This window comes from Xenopus tropicalis, chromosome 3 (assembly GCF_000004195.4).
Source record: "Xenopus tropicalis strain Nigerian chromosome 3, UCB_Xtro_10.0, whole genome shotgun sequence".
NCBI lineage: Eukaryota > Metazoa > Chordata > Amphibia > Anura > Pipidae > Xenopus > Xenopus tropicalis.
The window spans coordinates 70,332,178-70,350,027 of record NC_030679.2 but is presented as its reverse complement, the minus strand read 5'-3'; the positions used below and the strand labels follow the sequence as shown (position 1 = coordinate 70,350,027).

Below are 17,850 nucleotides of genomic sequence, written 5' to 3'. Positions count from 1 at the left end.
AAGTTACAGCTGTAAAGTTACAGCTTTAAAATCTTATTGTTTTTGTTTGTTTTTTGCCTTGCAAAACATTTGAGAATTTCAGCATTGGTATTTAATTCTACAATGTCATTTGTCAGATAGGTATATGGGCCTGCACCCAGCATTTGGTTCTAAAGCAATTAGGTTTAAAGTTAAATAGCATCGGAGCTCAGTATCATTAAAAACCCCAACAAATCATTTAATTCACAGCACTTAATTTTTGAATATATATATATACAGTATACTCTTGGCATCCATTCGGTATCAGCAGTTATGGATCCCCCCAGGGCTCTCGCTGGTTAAAAGATGTGGTCCGGGTGCAACTTTTCCGGACCCTGCATCTGAGCTTTAAGTCCCTCACTGGGTCGGATCCCTCGCTCTCACAAAAAAAAAATGATCTACTTACCGAACAGTCCTGTTGACCCGGGTGCTCCTGCCCTGAGTCCGTAGCCAGGGGGAGACAAAATTGTCAAAACTCCACAATTCAGCAGCGCACTCCAGGTAGTATAAAAGCCGCAACAGTTAAAGTTTAAACGTGTTCAATCTTTATTAGCACATCTCTACTACACAGCTCGAGGTCTAATGCGTTTCGTGTCAGCGTACTTCCTCAGAGACCACAAAGGCTTTTATACTACCTGGAGTGCACTGCTGAACTGTGGAGTTTTGATAATTTAAAATACCTTAATACATAGTTCATCCTTTCAAGAACTGATGGCAGATTGAATTTCTGCACCTTTATAAACCCGTATATACATGTTTTGTTGCACTTGAGCGTACCTATACACATTTGCATATAGATATACAGCACACATCATACTACCCAACGATGCAATTAAGCAAAATTCTATATTATGCCATGTGGCACTTCCAAGATGGCACTGCTATGTCCAGACACTTTCCTGATTCTTCCATTCAGGCTGACTTTGTTTTTTCAAGTGCATTTCACTACATGCACTTGTATCTATCTATCTATCTATCTATCATCTCTCCATCACTTAATTCACATTAGGTCTGACCCTGTGTGTTGTGGCTTTTTTGGGCAGTTATAAATGAAGCTATACTTATGAGTGGGACAGATAGGGGGTACACACTGCAGTTTCATTAAAACTTATTATCAGGGTGACATTACTCTTTTACATTACATTTTAGGAAATGTTTAATTTGTCACTGTGCTGTATGTTCTAGGGAAGAGATTTATAAGCAGTGTGTTCATTTTAAAGTTTAAATATTATCCTGGAAAAACAATGAACCCTTTGTATCTTGTTCCCTTAACATGCTCTAAAAATGTCCTAACAGAAGAGTTGTGGCCCTGTGCCCATATTTCAGATAAGCTTTTTTTATAAAAGTTTGATATTTTACTGTTCTTTAGATTGCCTAGTCAACTGTGTAATTTTAGCTGTTTTTTTAATTAACACACAATTGCTAGTTATGTCATGTGGTCTTTTCCACATTTTGAATAACTTTAATTGCAAGCTTGGTTGGTGTGTAGAATGTGTAATTTGTTTCTAAGGAATTCTGTACTTCTAGTATGTTATAGGTTTACCTAAGAAACCTTTTAGCGGGTGTTTGTTTGTTTCTATGGTTTTTGAGTGAGAAACCTTACTTTTCTTCTTCTTTTCAGCTTACAAATGAAAATGCTAGTTGTTGTAGTCCTTGAACAACTGCGAGGCATCAGATGTTTTATTTTTTATTATCCTGAAGATGAACTAACACTAGAATGAAAATTGAATATAAGCTTTATCTCATGCAAATAAGGAACTTTCTAAATATAATCAATGTTAACATTCTCTCTACATGAAGGATTTCAATTTTGGTACATTGGAACATTTAATACATTTGTCCAGAAGATGTAATATAAGTAACTCTTTCTTTAAAAATAATCAACTGCCACAAATCCTGCATGTAGAAAGATGAGATTTGGGTTAGCGTTGGTTATTTAAAAAAAAAAAAAAAAGTAAAAGTACTGTTCCCAGACAAAGGAATAACCTGACAGGGGAATACTGAAGATTAACTTTTGATAAGTTTGCCAAATGAATGGTTCTTTACCCAATTTGGCCATTCACATTCTGGGCTGATTCTTTAGTTTGGACCCCAGGTCAACAATTGCATAATAGTTATCGGTCCAGCCTGCAGAAGAACACATCAACAAGCCCAAAGAATTTTTAAACCTACTCTGCTATCTCACCAGTTTTCATACATGGCCAGAAAGTTAATGATGTGGAGAAGCAAGTCAGACACTAATATCAACACAAAAGGCAAGCTTTTCACTCAGAAAACAGAGGTGTCCCTTATCAAAGAAAGTGAAAATATTTTAGGCTCTTTTCATTTCTTTTAATTTTTTAATGGTATGGTTTATTTGTGAGTAATATTTCATTAGAAAGATTTAGCTTGTATTTTAGCTGCACTCCATCTGTTTGCCTTCATAATAGTCTTATCACATGAACTTTGTATTCAGCAGCAGTACACTGGTTACAGAAAAGAGCACACCAAGTTAAAAAATTTTGTTAGTGAGCACTATGAGGCAGAAGGGCAAATCACCTAAATGTAGTCATACTTTACATTTTAAGTAGAAGTATATGTACTGAGAAGTAGTAACCCATAGCAATCAATCGGTGCTTAGTTATGATCTGTCTGCTTTGTCCTCAGACTAATGAAATATTCTGATGGATTGTTGTAGGGTTGTCTGGGTATTTAAGGCTGCCAAGTGAATTCTCTCCAAAATCACTTTATGTGCATATAATCTATGGAAAGCCACAGTTAACTTCTGTGCACTGTTTATTGCTGCCTTTCTTGTTCCAGCCATCGTTTCACTTACATTATACTTTTTTCCTTTCCAGGGCCAAGTCTACCAATGGCAACCGTTGACATTAAAAACCCAGAAATCACAAACAGATATAATGCACAAGTGAACAACATTCCATACAAAAATGACAAGAAAAAGGGAAAAACTAAGAAGAAAAAACTTACAAAAGCTGATATTGGAACTCCAAGTAACTTTCAGTATGTAATCTAAATGTAGAATAAAATGTGTAAAATAGCCTTTGTAACTAAATTGCTTTTACACTACGGGTATAATAGTCTTATGCACAATGCTTGGGACCTAGGGTTTTCTGGATAAGGGATCTTTCTGTAATTTAGATATCCGTATGTTAGTCCTGCTAAAAATCATGTAAACATTAAATAAACACAGTAGGATTGTTTTGCCACTAATATGGATTCATGTAGTTTAGTACAAGGTACTGTTTTATTATTACAGAAAAAAAGGGAAATAGTTCTTTTACTATTAGTTTTATTTGCTTAAAATGGACTCTAAGGGACATGGCCTTCCTGTAATTTGGAGATTTCTGGATAATGTGTTTCCTGATAAATTAGTACAATTCCTGTGGTACCAGCTGTGGGATCCCTTATTTGTAAGAAATCAGCTAAGAACTAAGATGATAAACCATAGACAAGTTAGAGTGTTGGGTAACAATTTTTTGGGGTAATTTCAGAGATTTTATATTTGCCTGAGGCCATGGAACATACCACTGAGGGCAGAGGTCCAAAGACCTTCCTGGAAAGTGCAGTGTTGACTTCACTTGAATTACATCATTTAGTAGAGAATAAAGTAATTTAGGCATAACACAGGAGTAAAGTTTTCTTTAGGAGTAGTAACCAATAGTTTTAAACTGGATTTTTTGATTACCGGCTTTATGCCCCTTAATTTCTTATTTTATTTTTGCTTTGTTCTGTAAGTATAGTCAATTATGCACTTCAGTACACATTACGTTATTATATTTGTATTCCTTCTGTGTGCTTATTTTGCTATCCTTACCGTGCTTTTTTAATTTTTTTAGACACATTGGACATGTGGGTTGGGATCCAAACACAGGCTTTGATGTAAGTATTTTATAATATACTGGAGGAAATACTTTTTTTCCAGTTTGTTCTTTGCCTTTAATGATTTTGTAATGCAGACTTCTCCTGTATTCTATACAAACCTGTAATCTGTGGCAGTGCTAATATCCTGTATCTACATTTCCTTCTTACCACATTTTCAACTTGCTGTTAATAACACAATGCCATGTTTACTGTATTTTAAACTAAATTTTGGCAGATAAGCAGGCCATATAAGCAGTTCCATAAATTCCAAAGCGAGTATCAATCTTAAATAATGTTACAATGGTTTAAATGATCTATTTAAATGATGTCTTTATTCCTAGGTCAACAATTTGGACCCGGAGCTTAAAAAGTTGTTTGACTTATGTGGCATATCAGAAGCTCAGCTGAAAGATAAAGAAACATCAAAAGTAATTTATGATTTCATTGAAAAAACAGGAGGTGTCGAAGCTGTCAAAAATGAGTTGCGCAGGCAGGGTGAGTTTGCATCTGTCAGACCTGAATGTAGAACCAATATTTATTCATATTTTCAGGAATAACTACCTCATAAGAAATAAATCTTCTTTTAGCCGGCATGTTTTTAGGTGGTCTGAATATTGGTAATTGTCACTGGCCCAACACATGGTGTGGTTTCAAAAAGCATTAGTTGTAAGCAGCAAAAGTGTAGTGTTTTAAGAATCTTTTGGCCTAACTTTTACAGCCATTTATTAATATTTATGAAACTATTTTACATGAAAACCATAATTGATGCAGACCAAAGTCTTAAAGGGTCCTTAAAAAAGAAAAATTAGTGTATTGGAATAATTTATTAAACAGTCAATAAAGCTGGCCATACACACACCGATAATATTGTAAAAAACCTCGCTCGATGAGGCAACTTGTCGATCGGCCAGGTTAAAAGATGGTGCTCGAGCAAAATCTGCTTTCCTGGCTGAATTGGCAGAAGGAGGTAGAATTTCTGTTGTTTCTACCTCCATATCTGACGATTCAGCACTGAACTGAACATTCAGTTCATTTTGTGCCCTTTTCCAGTCAGCAAATTTACTGCCAATGCTGAGGCCCTTCAAACCTGAAGGGAGTTATTGAAGCTTGAAGGAAGTCACCGCACAGTTAGTTACATCTTGTAGTTTCTTAGAGGCAATTTATTCCTTAATCCAACACATACCAGTAAGTCATGTACAGAAGATATATCCTGCTTGTTCATTTAATTGGTATAAAATAATAATGTATGTATTTTTGAAGGTCTTACATCAATAAATTATGTCAATAAATTACGTCAATAAATACATTTATTCCTTAGGTCCACCACGATGGAGTGGTATGTATAGGAAGCTGAATACAATATAAAACATCTGTGAAATTGCATGGCGTGAAGTGTAACTGCCTGTAGAACTTTCCTCACTGCAAATTCTTTTAGGGTATTGGCACATGGGTGTTTTCTAGCTCACTGGAAATTGCTCTCCCCAAGCGCAAAAGAAGTGAAAATATCTTCCTAAAGACTAAAATAATTGTGGTATCACCAGTTGGATTTGTAGAAAGTGCAGTAGGAAGCATTTTTATGTGATTTTGCGACTCAGTTGGTTTGGATTCTGGACTCTAATATTATCCTTTAGCAAGGTATTTTCACCCGATTTGTTGAATGTGGAGAGTGGGATTTCCCACATGCAATAAAACGCCCATTTGCCTTTGCACTTAAGCACGTGTAGATTTTAAATAAGTATTGTTGTTAAGGAAGTGCCACTTTAATATTCATAAAGTGAAAGGGGAGCCGATACAAAATCAGTTTAGCATTACCATTTTTCAGTGGTTTGAAAGTTATTTGGAAATGTAACTTTAACTGAAAGCAGTACTTACCTATCCCTTTCTCTTCTCCAGTTCTGGCTTAATACTATGTAATAGAAGTCAGTCTTCAGGTCCTGTTAATCTGCTGCTTCTGCTACATTGCGTAAAGAAGGTAGGACCAGGAGTACTGAGAATATAAACAGACAGACAGCAATTACATTTACAAATAACTTTCAAACCATGAACATTTGTATTAATGTAATTAACTGAAAATTAAAACTTACTTAAAATGTATTTCATCATATCCAGTTTTTGAAAGGAGGTCCCCTTTTATTAGCTTGGTATAGTGTAGAAAAGGACCCAGTCCTGGTGTGAATTTTTTTTGTGCATGTAGTCTGTTACATTTTCATTCTTAAAAATGACTTTTTGTGTGAAGAATTTTGATTTAGCCTACTGGCATATTAAACCACATCTTAAAATTAAAAAAAAATATAGGTATTGATTTTTGATCTCTTGCATTGTCTTTTTTTTTTTCCTTTAGCACCACCACCCCCTCCTCCATCTCGAGGAGGTCCACCACCACCACCACCTCCACATAGTTCAGGACCACCACCACCGCCACCTCCTGCAAGGGGCAGAGGCGCCCCACCACCACCTCCATCCAGGGCACCAACAACAGCTCCTCCACCTCCACCACCTATCAGGCCAGGGCAGTCGGGGCCTCCACCACCTCCTAATAGAATGTATCCACCACCACCGCCAGGGCATACCTCCTCTGCACCCTCAAGTCCCCCACCTCCACCACCTCCTCCACCTTCATCTGGTTTTGGAGCCGCTGCCCCACCTCCTCCACCACCACCACCACCACCTGGCCCCCCTCCTGATTTTTCTACAGAAAATGATAATCACTCTGCTGTTTCTGGTGCAAACAAATCTGCACTTCTGGATCAGATTAGAGGAGGCGCTACACTTAGGAAAGTAGACAACAGAGAAAGTCGACCAACGTCCACATCTGGAAGAGATGCCCTGCTAGATCAAATTCGACAGGGCATACAGCTGAAATCTGTAAGTGAACAAGTAGCCATTATTTATTTGAAGTGCAAACTCAGCATATGCTTAGCCTTAGCAAATCTTTTGTCATCTGCACATTCGTTGATTTATCTTAGTAGAAGGCAATAATAAAGTTGTAACAAATATAGGCTTCAATCCGGCATTATTGCTGGAAAGAATGCTGGAATATTTAATCATACACCATAGATCTTTAGTTAGTAACTTCATTAGTAACACCAATATGTGCCTGTATGTTATTTGGGACTTTTGAGAAAGTCACAGAGTTCCAAACAGCTTGTGTGGGATGGAGACTATCAGACTTTACCCCCCTTGCCTTGATCTATGTAATTTAATGGTTAGAGTGGCACACATTTTGAAACAATTGTTTTCTGTTTGTTGCTAAAAGTAGTGAATGAGCCAACATGCCTTCTGCTTTATGCTCTAAAAATAATTTGGCAGCATGACAGGCACTGAGGCTTTTCCTTTTTTGTGTTAATGAAACCAGTGTGCAGCCATGCTAGTATACATGCCATGAGTGGGCCTAGCAGCTGGCTTCAGTGGATGCACCCTTATCATCCATTCCTGTCGTATTTGCTACCTTCTGAAGTTTTTCAGCACTTTCAGGCATGTTGCCCACTGGTTTCAGAAATGAATAATGGAAGATGGTACACTGAAAAGGATTCATCCAATGCTGCCAGCTTTGGTGACTGCATAAGGTGCCTATGGATTTTGCACTGAACCGGGTCTTGGCTTTGCATGGGAGGACCTTCGTTACTTAAGCTTTTTATCATTGCTTGTGGTTTAATTTTGTGTTTCTATTTCTTTGGACAGTTGGGGAGTAATGTTGTGATAATAAATTTAAACTGCATGCACTGATAAAAAGCTAAAATGCTGAAAGTCCTTCGATTTGAAGCCAACTGCTGGTTCCGTGCACACAGGAATTCAAGCATCCATCGCCTTTTCGTCCTGCTGCTATGGAGCAGTTTGTAACTAAAATTCTATGTGAAGCATTTAAAAAAGACAAGAGGGGAAAGGTTAGGGCAATTATTAGAGATGCTTTGTGGTGAGTAAGGTATTCAAATAATTTTAAATGCACAATCTCTATTATTCATTACCGAACCAGTGGGTAGCAACATAAACCACAATTGTTTAAAATATATGTCTTCACATTTTACTACCATATAAACAAGCACTTTCCAGTTTTTATTGCTGCTGTTTTTCCCATGTTACCCCCCCACTTTTTTTTTTTTTTTAATTTTCTTCAATATATGTTTATGAGCACAGTGGCTTAGTGACTGGGTCAGGGCCAAAACTGAGAAATGCAGGTTTGGTGTGTTCAGGCCAATACACCACCTAGTCAGTGAGTCAGTTGTGAGCATTGTTTTTTTTTTTTATTTCAATATATTTTTTATTTGAAAAAGCAAAAGACATACAAGCTACTTTCCAAATATCACCGTATATACAAGCATAGTTACAATATCATAGTGTACCAAAGCTTTATGATGAGATACAGGTAGTAAACATACTTTAGTAAGTAGTCTGAATTTTTCCGTCGGGGTTCTCTATGGGGCACCCTGGATCCCCTCACTTTGTTATCTTTAAAAACTGAATAACTAGAACTATATACAATAGACGGGGTAAGTAGCTATGATTTTAAGACTTTTACGATTTTTACTCGGGGATCCGACCAGACAGAAAAACTGTTAGTTGTCTGTGGGCGATATCTATGATAGTGTTATTTTATGTTAAGGTTACAGAGATAGGAGAGAAGTAGGATAGGCTTCTCCATATCTATACACGAGCCATGGCTCCCAGATTTTAATAAATTGCTTATGCGAGTCTGATAAAATACTAGACATTTTTTCCATGGCCATGAATCCATGAACTTTGTTTTTGAGAGCTTCAAACGGAATTTGTTTCGTTTTCCACGCTTTTGCAATAATACGTTTGGCTACCGTCATGATAACTGTTAAAAGTTGAAATTGTTTTACTGTGAGAGCATCAGGTTTGTGACATAATAGGGCAATAGTTGGGTGTTTAGGGACCGAGGTCCCAAAAATAGAATGAACCGTGGTAAAAACTCTTATCCAGAATCTCTGGGCTTTAGGGCAAGACCACCATATATAGAACATCGAGCCTGTTTGATCACATCCCCAGAAACATCTTGGGTCGGCTGTGGGCAAAAATTTAGCTATACGAGCTGGGACTAGGTACCACCTAAAGAGCACTTTATAATTAGCCTCCAGGAGAGAAACATTGCGTGAAAAACTTTTAACCGTTAACCATATAGATTCCCAATCTTCTAATGACAGGCTGGTTTGTAAGTCAGTTTGCCATGCCGTAACGTATGATAGACTTGTAGCTTTATCATCTGGGAAAAAGGCACTGTATAATATGGAGACCGATTTCCTATGTTTAGGGTTTTTTAGACACCACTTCTCAAAAAAGGTCTCTGACTTGTCATGTTGGTTAGATAAACTCCATTGAGAGTGTACAAAGTGCGAAACCATTCAGATAGGGGGACCTTATAGGTGTCTAAGAAAGTTTGTAATAAAAAGGGACCGGTTCTGGTTAACAAATGACCAATTGCCGATTTTTTGTTAGCTGTCCACCATGTATATCGATTGTAGTTGAGACCTGGGATAAACTTAGGGTTGCCCAAGATTGGGGCGGCCGGGGTATGGGGTGAACTGAGAGATAAAGTTTTAACTGTCGAGTCCCAAGTTTTCAGGGTCACCCGAAGGCAAGGGCTACATGTAGGGGGCCTGCTTGCTTTTGGACTCCATATCAAGCCCGTTGGGGAAAGGGGATAGGAAAAATGGGACTCTAGGGAAACCCAATGGGGTGTATCCGTTTGGTCATGCATTAAGGGGATTTGTGCTAGTTGCGCTGCTTTGTAATAGTATAATAAATTTGGTAGGCCCAAACCACCTTTAATTCGAGGGCGATAGTGTCCTCTTATTAACTCTTGGGGGTTTCTTATTCCATATAAACTTAATAATTTGAGCTTCAAATCTTAACAGATCTATACGACCTATCCAGGAGATATTATGAGAGTTCCACTTCTCGAAGAGAGACACTAGAGATTTGAACATTGCCGGGTAGTTAAATTTATATAGGGAGTCGTAAGATTTGGTTAACTTTACCCCTAGTATAGAAATATAATGAGGCTGCCAAAGAAAGTCAAAGTTAAGTTTTAAAAGCTTCACTGCATGGTCTGGTAAATTAATATTGAGTGCTTCAGTTTTGTATGATGGATATATCGACCTGATATGGTTCCGAATTTCTGTAGTATGTTATATAGGTTGGGAAGTGTGGTAAGGGGTCTAGAGACAATCAGGGTCAAGTCGTCTGCAAAAAGGCTAACATTGTGATGGGTTTCTCCTACTTCAAGGCCCATAATATTTGGGTTGGCTCTGATCGCTGCTGCTAGGGCCTCGATAGCTAGATCAAACAATATTGGTGAGAGAGGGCATCCCTGTCTGGTCCCACGGCCTATGGGGAAAGCGGGAGAAGAGAAGCCTAGTATATTAACCAGTGCTGTAGGGGCTCTATATAACGCTTTAACCCATAAGATCAAGTTAGTTCCAAAGCCCCATTTGTTTAACATGTAGTATAAATAGTCCCATGATAGGGAATCAAAGGCTTTCCTAATATCCAATTTAAGGAGCATGGAGGGCACAGTAGATTGTGTAGCGTAATGGGTTAATAGAGTAAGTCGTCTGATTGCATCGGACGCCTGTCTTCCCGGTATGAACCCCACTTTATCTTTGTGGATCAATGACAGGAGGAAAGTATTGATTCTATACGCTATGATTTTGCCCAGTAGTTTAATATCTGTGTTCAAAACTGTGATGGGTCTATAATTCTTAACATCCAATAGATCTGAGTTAGATTTAGGTATGGCTGAAATTTTAGCTTGGAGGGACTCCTGTCTTAGTGTGCCTCCAGACTTAAGGCTATTTAACATTGCAGTAAGATGTGGGGTAAGTTCCTTAGTAAATTTTTTATAGTATATATTGGGTAACCCATCTATACCGGGAGCGGTACCTGATTTGAGATTCCTGATAGCATTAGTTACTTCTTCAGCTGTGATCTCTTGTTCAGTTAAAGCCAATTGTTCTTGAGAATGTTTGGGGAGGTTAAGATCATGGAAAAATTTATCATATGTGTTACGGGATATGGGCGCTGGATTGGTATACAATTTTTGGTAAAATGAAGCAAACTCGTTTGCTATCTTAAGAGGGTTCCCTGTTTGGGTGCCCTGAGCTGTCCGTATGCGGTGGATGGAGGGAAAGGAATCATAATTATTTAGTTTGCGTGCTAAGGACCTACCCGGTTTATCTAAGGTGTAAAATAGTTTATGTTTGGCCCATCTAAGTTTCTTTTCGGCTGCTGTTGTCAACAGTAGGTCTAATTCTTTTTGGAGTTGAGATATTTGGGGCTGATAATCTACCAGGGGATCTTCCATTTGCTTAAGAACCAATTGGTCTAAGGATTGAGAAAGAAGCTGAATTGCTTTTTCTCTCGTCTTTTTCCGCTGGGAACCAATTTGGATAAATTGTCCCCTAATCACTGGTTTATGTGCTTCCCACAGTGTTGAGGCTGTGAGCCCAGACTGGGAGTTTTCGGAGAAATATTGTGACAGGCCCTTTTTGATATTTTCTGTTATTTCAGGAAAGCTTAATAATGATTCATTTAGCCTCCAGAATCTAACTCTTGGGCGTTCATGAAGTTGAGATAACGAGGTTAAAATAGGGCAATGATCTGACCAACTGATATTTAGCATTCTAGAAGAGTAGAGCAATGGAACGAGAGAGGGAGAAAGAAATGTATGATCTATTCTTGAGGAAACTTTATGGGGGGCAGAATAGTGAGAAAATTGTTTAACCTCTGGATTTTTTTTTCCCTCCATGCATCTATGAGGGAGAAAGAATTAAGGAGCTCGCTAAAGGACCGAGTTGCCTTGAGAGCGCTAAGGGATGTTTGTTTACCAGATAGTGATAAACGGTCAAGTCTGTCGTTCCAAACTAAATTGGAATCCCCACAAAGTATTAATGGACCTTGTTGGTTACTATAACATAAGTCAAATAATTTTGAAAAAAATTCGATCTGGTCAATATTAGGGGTATAGTAAGTTACTATGGTTAGCGGGGAGTCTCCTATGCAAACGTTTGCAATTATGTAGCGACCTTCAGGATCTATAAGCGTTTTATCAATTGTCAACGCTAAAGCGGTATGAAAAAATATACCAACCCCTTTAGTTTTAGTAGAGCTCGTAGAAAGTATGAACCTCGAAAATTTCCTGTGAAAGTACTTAGGGAATGAAGTATGAGAAAAATGCGTTTCCTGGAGGCATATAACATCAGCTTGTAAAGAATTGAAAAAGGTAAAGGCCTTAGTTCTTTTGATTGGTGAATTAAAGCCTTGAACATTTAGGCTAAGGATTTTAAAGGCCATGATGATAAATTGGTGTCAGTGCCTCCAGGAATTGCCCACAGCCGACCCTACATACATATATACATCTATAAAAACTTAGCTTAACCCGTCTAAACAAAACTAAATAACCGTAAATAAAACACTGTACCATAGGTACAAATAATACAATTGTGAGTCCCGGTAAAAACCTATGAAACCCCTGTTAGGGGAGACTTTGGAGTACCGGATAGGGGGAGACACATGATCCGGCCTGCACTTATGTAGCCTAACTCAATATCCCCAATAGTGATTATGCACAGGAGAAAAAAAAAAAAACGTGGCCATATTTAATAATTTCCTATAGTACCTGTAACGTAGTGGTCGTGTTTCAAAGTCTAACTGACAAAAAGTACCTGTGTAAGTGTCCCGATCGAGGATACTTGCATGGCCTCAATTTTGTATATATCCATATGCGAGAAGGAAGGGAAACGTAAAAAAAAAAGGGGGGGGGGGGGGGAATTAAAAATAAAAATTAACTGTGCTTATAGATGATTAGTGGCGGTCTAACTTTGTAGAATGTCACGGTGATGTCCGGATTTATGCTGGGCCCCAGTGTGGCCTAACCCATGGGAGTTAAGTTGATGCAATCTGGAAACGGCAACCATCAAGGTGGAATGGAGGATGATTGGGATGACCGCAGTCTGGAAGCTCTGGATCTAACTTTATTCCATAGTGGAGTCAGATGTGGTTGCGACGCTTTCGAAGATGGCGAGTCTCGGGGGCCATGAGTTATAATTCCCAGTTTCGCGAGCAGATCTTGGCCTTCCTCCAGGGTAGCTACTGTGTGCTGCCTGTTGTTGTGGTTAAAGGCCAAGAGAAAAGGGAAAAGCCAACAGTATTGGATATTTTGCTGCTGAAGTATCTTGCAGATCGGCCCTATAGCTCTTCTTTTTTGTAGTGTAGAAGGAGATAGGTCCGCATAGATTTGGTAAGGGTGATCCTGAAAAACTAAATTGGTAGCTTTCCTAGCCGCCATCAAGAGCGCCACCTGGGTCTGGTGAAAGTGTAAACGTAATATAATGTCCCTGGGTGGGTCGTCTGGCCGTCTGGGCCGCAAGGCGCAATGAACCCTGTCCATCTCCAATCTAGCCGTTGGGATTTCGGGGACCAGGGCCTGAATCAGGTTCTGTATAGTGGCTGGAAAATCTATAATGGTTTCAGGTAGGCCTCTAATTCTCACATTATTGCGTCTAGACGTGTTGTCTGCGTCTTCGATTTTGTCCATGGCCTCTTTTAGCTGGGCCTGGAGTGTACTGATATCTGTTCATGAGAGTCAATGACCGTTATAATATCATCTATTTTAGCTTCAGTATCGGCTATACGCGTGCCCAGATCCGCGACTTGTTTAGCAAGATCTGAAGATATCTTAGTTGCTATTACATCTAGATCTTGTTGCAGCATAATTTTAAATTTACTTAATAGTACCTCATCCGAGGACCCAGACTGCTCTCCCTGTAGAGGCGAACTGCCCGATGTGTCATAAAATAGGCTGCCTTGAGATGCCATCTGTGTAGGGTCTGGAGATGACGCTGAGGCTTCAGGCCTATTGAGGTACGCAGTTACCGGCCGACTGCCCGTGGGTGGAGTTGCAGCTGCTTTAGTCCGTTTATGTCGGTTGCGACGGGATCTCTGAGAGGCCATGTGCTGTCCCCAGTCGTTAACAAAGCCGTGGATAGGCAGGAACAGCCAGGCTAAGGGGATATTTAGCGACCGTTAGCTATTAAGTGCAAGGGCGGTGCAGAGCCAACTCAAGGTGCGACCATCTTGCTTGGCTCGCGCATGCGCACCGTGAGCATTGTTTTAATTGATTTATTTTTAATATAAAACAATGTCACAAATAGTTTTAAGATGGCCATTCATTAATATATCTGCCTATTTGATGCGGTTGCACTAATGCAGATCTTTGCCAATTTGTGAAACCCAAATTGTCAGGCAAACTGATCGACTGGCACTATAAATGGGCCTGTAAGCTGACCATTTGGTCTTAAGGGGCTGAGCCTAAAATTTGTATTGGCCCATGTATCGGCTTTAGTTTTTTTAGTTTAGTTTTTAATTCACAAAACAAAAATTCTATGAAGGATTTGATGTTGAGTAAAAGGCACTATAACTATTAACATGTGGAGCCTTTTGGCACTACATGAAGCATGTGGCATGTTTAATGGATAACATACTTTTTTTTATTGTAGCTGTTCTAAAACCACATTACTCAAAGACTTTTTGGCTCTATTTCCAGGTACCTGATGAGTCGGACACAGTGGCATCTACCCCTGCACCTGCACCCACCACAGGAATTGTAGGAGCACTGATGGAAGTTATGAAGAAAAGGAGTAAAGCCATTCATTCTTCAGGTATTGCCTTCAGGAATATAAACTGTCTGCACTTGGTGTATGACGTTTCTGTGTCACCTTATTTTTTTTTTTTAATGGGAATCTTTTACTTTTTTTCCTTTGGTTTGTAATTAGGCAGAATCCAACACCTTTTGCAGAAGTTGGCCAAACTCTTAGGGCTCTGGCACTCGGGGAGATTAGTCGCCCGCGAACAGGGAGTTTTGCCGCGGGCGACTAATCTCCCCGTGTGCCAGAGCCCTTAGGGTTTGGATTAAGGTTTAATCCATATATGTTTTAGGCTCTGGACAACTAAATTCAACATTTATTGTTTGCAGATGATGCAACTTTAATATTTATCTCAAATTTGAAGAGGCAAATTAGGGGATGGATTCGGTTGTGAATTCAGGCTGATATTTAGTGTAGGATTTGGTATCTAGCCAAATCCAAAATTTATGGATTTCTGGTTGTCCTATAAAAGGCTGATTGTCTATATTATAATTATATTACAATAATGTACTTTTTATATAATTTAAAAATTTATTTTAGGCATATTTTTTTTGCAGAACTTAAATTACACATACTTGGGGGATATTTATAATGTTATCTTGAGGAAAAACAATGTAGTTTTCTTAGGTGAACTAAATCTTGCCCCTGGTAAATGCCACTAAAGTAAAAGAACACAACATGTATAAAAATGACTTCAGATCAACTTATGTTAGTGTCAAATCAGCTGTTCGTTAAAGGGTTAAAGCCTTTTATGCTTACTGTTTTATATATTTAGTTATTTATTTGTGAGCTCCTCAACCTAACCATTTTATCCATATGCAACACAACCTTTAGTAAGTGCCTCTGGTCGGATAAGATGATTCCAGCATGATTCAGCAATTTGCAATTCCCAGCTGCCGAGCAGGACTGGTGGAATGCTTGCAAATGAAGGCATGTTAATAAACCATTTGTGAAAAAATAATTGTTTAACACCTGCTACAATTTTGGTGTGTATATAATAGCATAACTCTTTTATTTGCAACAGACTTTAAGGCGCTCTGAAATGCCTTTCCACCAGCAACAATAGGAGTGCTAAGCATAAAACGTGTTAGCCTATCCTTATGGGGTTGTTGATGCTTTTAGTGGATTGAAATAAACACATTTTTAATTATTTTTTGAGTAATACAGGAGTACATGCATTACCCTCTTTTGATCACTAGGAGGGAATGAAACATTTTAGAACATACTAAGAGTTAATGAAAAGGTAAACTACCCATTTAAAAGATGCCAGACACTTGTAAGATTGGGATTCTGTAGTTACTATACAGGTATTGGACCTGTTATTCACAATTCCCGGGACCTGGAGTTTTCAGAATAAGGAGTCTTTCTGTAATTCGGATCTGCTACCTTAAGTCTGCTAATAAAATTATTTAAACAGTAATTAAACCCAATAGGATTGTTTTGGCTCCAGTAAGGATTAATAATATCATCTTTGGGATCATGAACAAGCTACTGTTGTATTATTACAGAGAAAAAGTAAATCATTTTTAAAAATGTGAATTATTTGAATAAAAAGGAGTCCATGGGATATGGGCTTTCCGTAATTCGGAAATTTCTGGATAATGGGTTTCCGGATAAGGGGTGCGATACCTGTACTACATTTAGCTCTTTGTTGTTTTAGGGAAGACAAAGGCTGTAGGTTGCTCTGAGCTATGTTGTTCCATGCCTGTAGGGTTTCCTATGTCTAGTTTATATATTATGCTTTCTTATTAATTATAACCATGCATTTATTGGCATTGGTTATTTGTATATATAACTGCTATTAAAAGCAGAGGTTGTCTGTATTTTTCTATTCTCTGCCCTGGTGGCTCTGTCTTTCGAAACAATTATACACAAGGCAGCAGATTAACAGCCCTGCCTTGCTGGAAGAGACTGACATTTGCAACATTGTTTAAAGATATAACCAGGAGTTACATGAATGCTGCTTTCAATGTAATCATTTACAAATACATTTTAAAGCACTAAATAGGTTAATAAACACATTGCATAGAATTATGTTTTCTTTTATTAGGCAAAACATTATGTTTTGGGTTGACATGTTCTTTAAAGGCTACTTCTGCTCTAACAGTAACAGATCATCATAAATTGATTCTAACTATGGCTATTATGTTTTTTGGTATTTAGATAGCGATGAAGATGAGGATGAAGAAGAAGACTTTGATGATGAGGATGATGAATGGGAGGATTGATCAATACATATATATAATATATATATATATTTTTTAAGAATGAATACTAAACACTTTCTGTCTATGGATTCTGTAAAATTATCATGTAAATTGTCTACCAATTTGCTGTATATTTTTGTTGCCTTTTGCTTTTTTTATTAATCTGTGCAATACCTCACTCAAAATGCAAAGGTTTAGTCATAATGCTCCACACAGCTTCTTCCCTCTAAATGTGCGCAAACACATCCAATTGCTCATTGCATTGGAGGCTAAACAGCATTGAACTGACAGAAGTGGAACGGTGACTGAATAACCTTTTAATTGTTATAATGAAAAAAAAAAAGAAACACTATTTTCTTACCCTAATTTTCTGTACCTAAATTTCTTATTAAAATCTAGAATAGCACTACATTTGTTTTTTAAGTGACGCTGATCTTGGCTTACTAAGCCATTTCATTTTGAATGCAAAAAGTATGTTGATTATGTATGTATGTATGTATTAAATCCTTCTTTGCACGTTTTGGTTCACACTACAGAAGATCCGTTTATGTAAGTGCAAACATGACAACACTTCTATTAAGAAAAAGTCCTTTATAAGCAAGCAAACACAACCTGTTGTTGGACCGCAATATTAGACTGTTGAAATCTGTTGTTTTTTTTTTTATCCCATTGCAATAAATTTTTGGAATCAGTCGTTACATGATTCATTAAAATGTCAGAGATAATGAGATGTATAGCACATAGACTATTTTATCGCCATCTCTGCTACTAGAATGCCTTTCCATATATTATATGTATTACATATTCACATTTCAGATGCAGCCGCCAATTTTAAAGCTGATTTCAGTTGCTATTTCTTTTTTTTTTTTTTTTTTTTTTGTTCATTTTGACAGGATGAATGCTAAGTGCTTGCTTATATAAAGTCGGCTAAATTCTGAAATGAATGTAGGGCATGCTGCAGATACTGATATTTTCATTCAGTGCCCTTTAATGTACTGCTTTTTTGCAGTCTGTGGGTTAAATCATTACAAATGTAAGACACTAAAATACAATCATAGGAACACTATTTGGAATGACATGAGTATTAGTCTGTATGAGAAAAT

General features: G+C 37.9%; 1 protein-coding gene across 1 annotated transcript in view; it reads left to right on the top strand.

Annotated features, from left to right (window-relative positions):
* The window catches only part of wasl (WASP like actin nucleation promoting factor), a 33,274-nt gene extending 15,994 nt beyond the window's left edge, over positions 1-17,280 (top strand). The window contains 6 exon segments of the mRNA NM_001001206.1: positions 2,856-3,018; positions 3,855-3,897; positions 4,221-4,374; positions 6,221-6,744; positions 14,441-14,555; positions 16,704-17,280. Of these exon segments, the coding sequence (NP_001001206.1) occupies positions 2,856-3,018; positions 3,855-3,897; positions 4,221-4,374; positions 6,221-6,744; positions 14,441-14,555; positions 16,704-16,768 (1,064 nt within the window). The 3' untranslated portion in view covers positions 16,769-17,280.
* Positions 17,281-17,850: the final 570 nt, after the last annotated feature.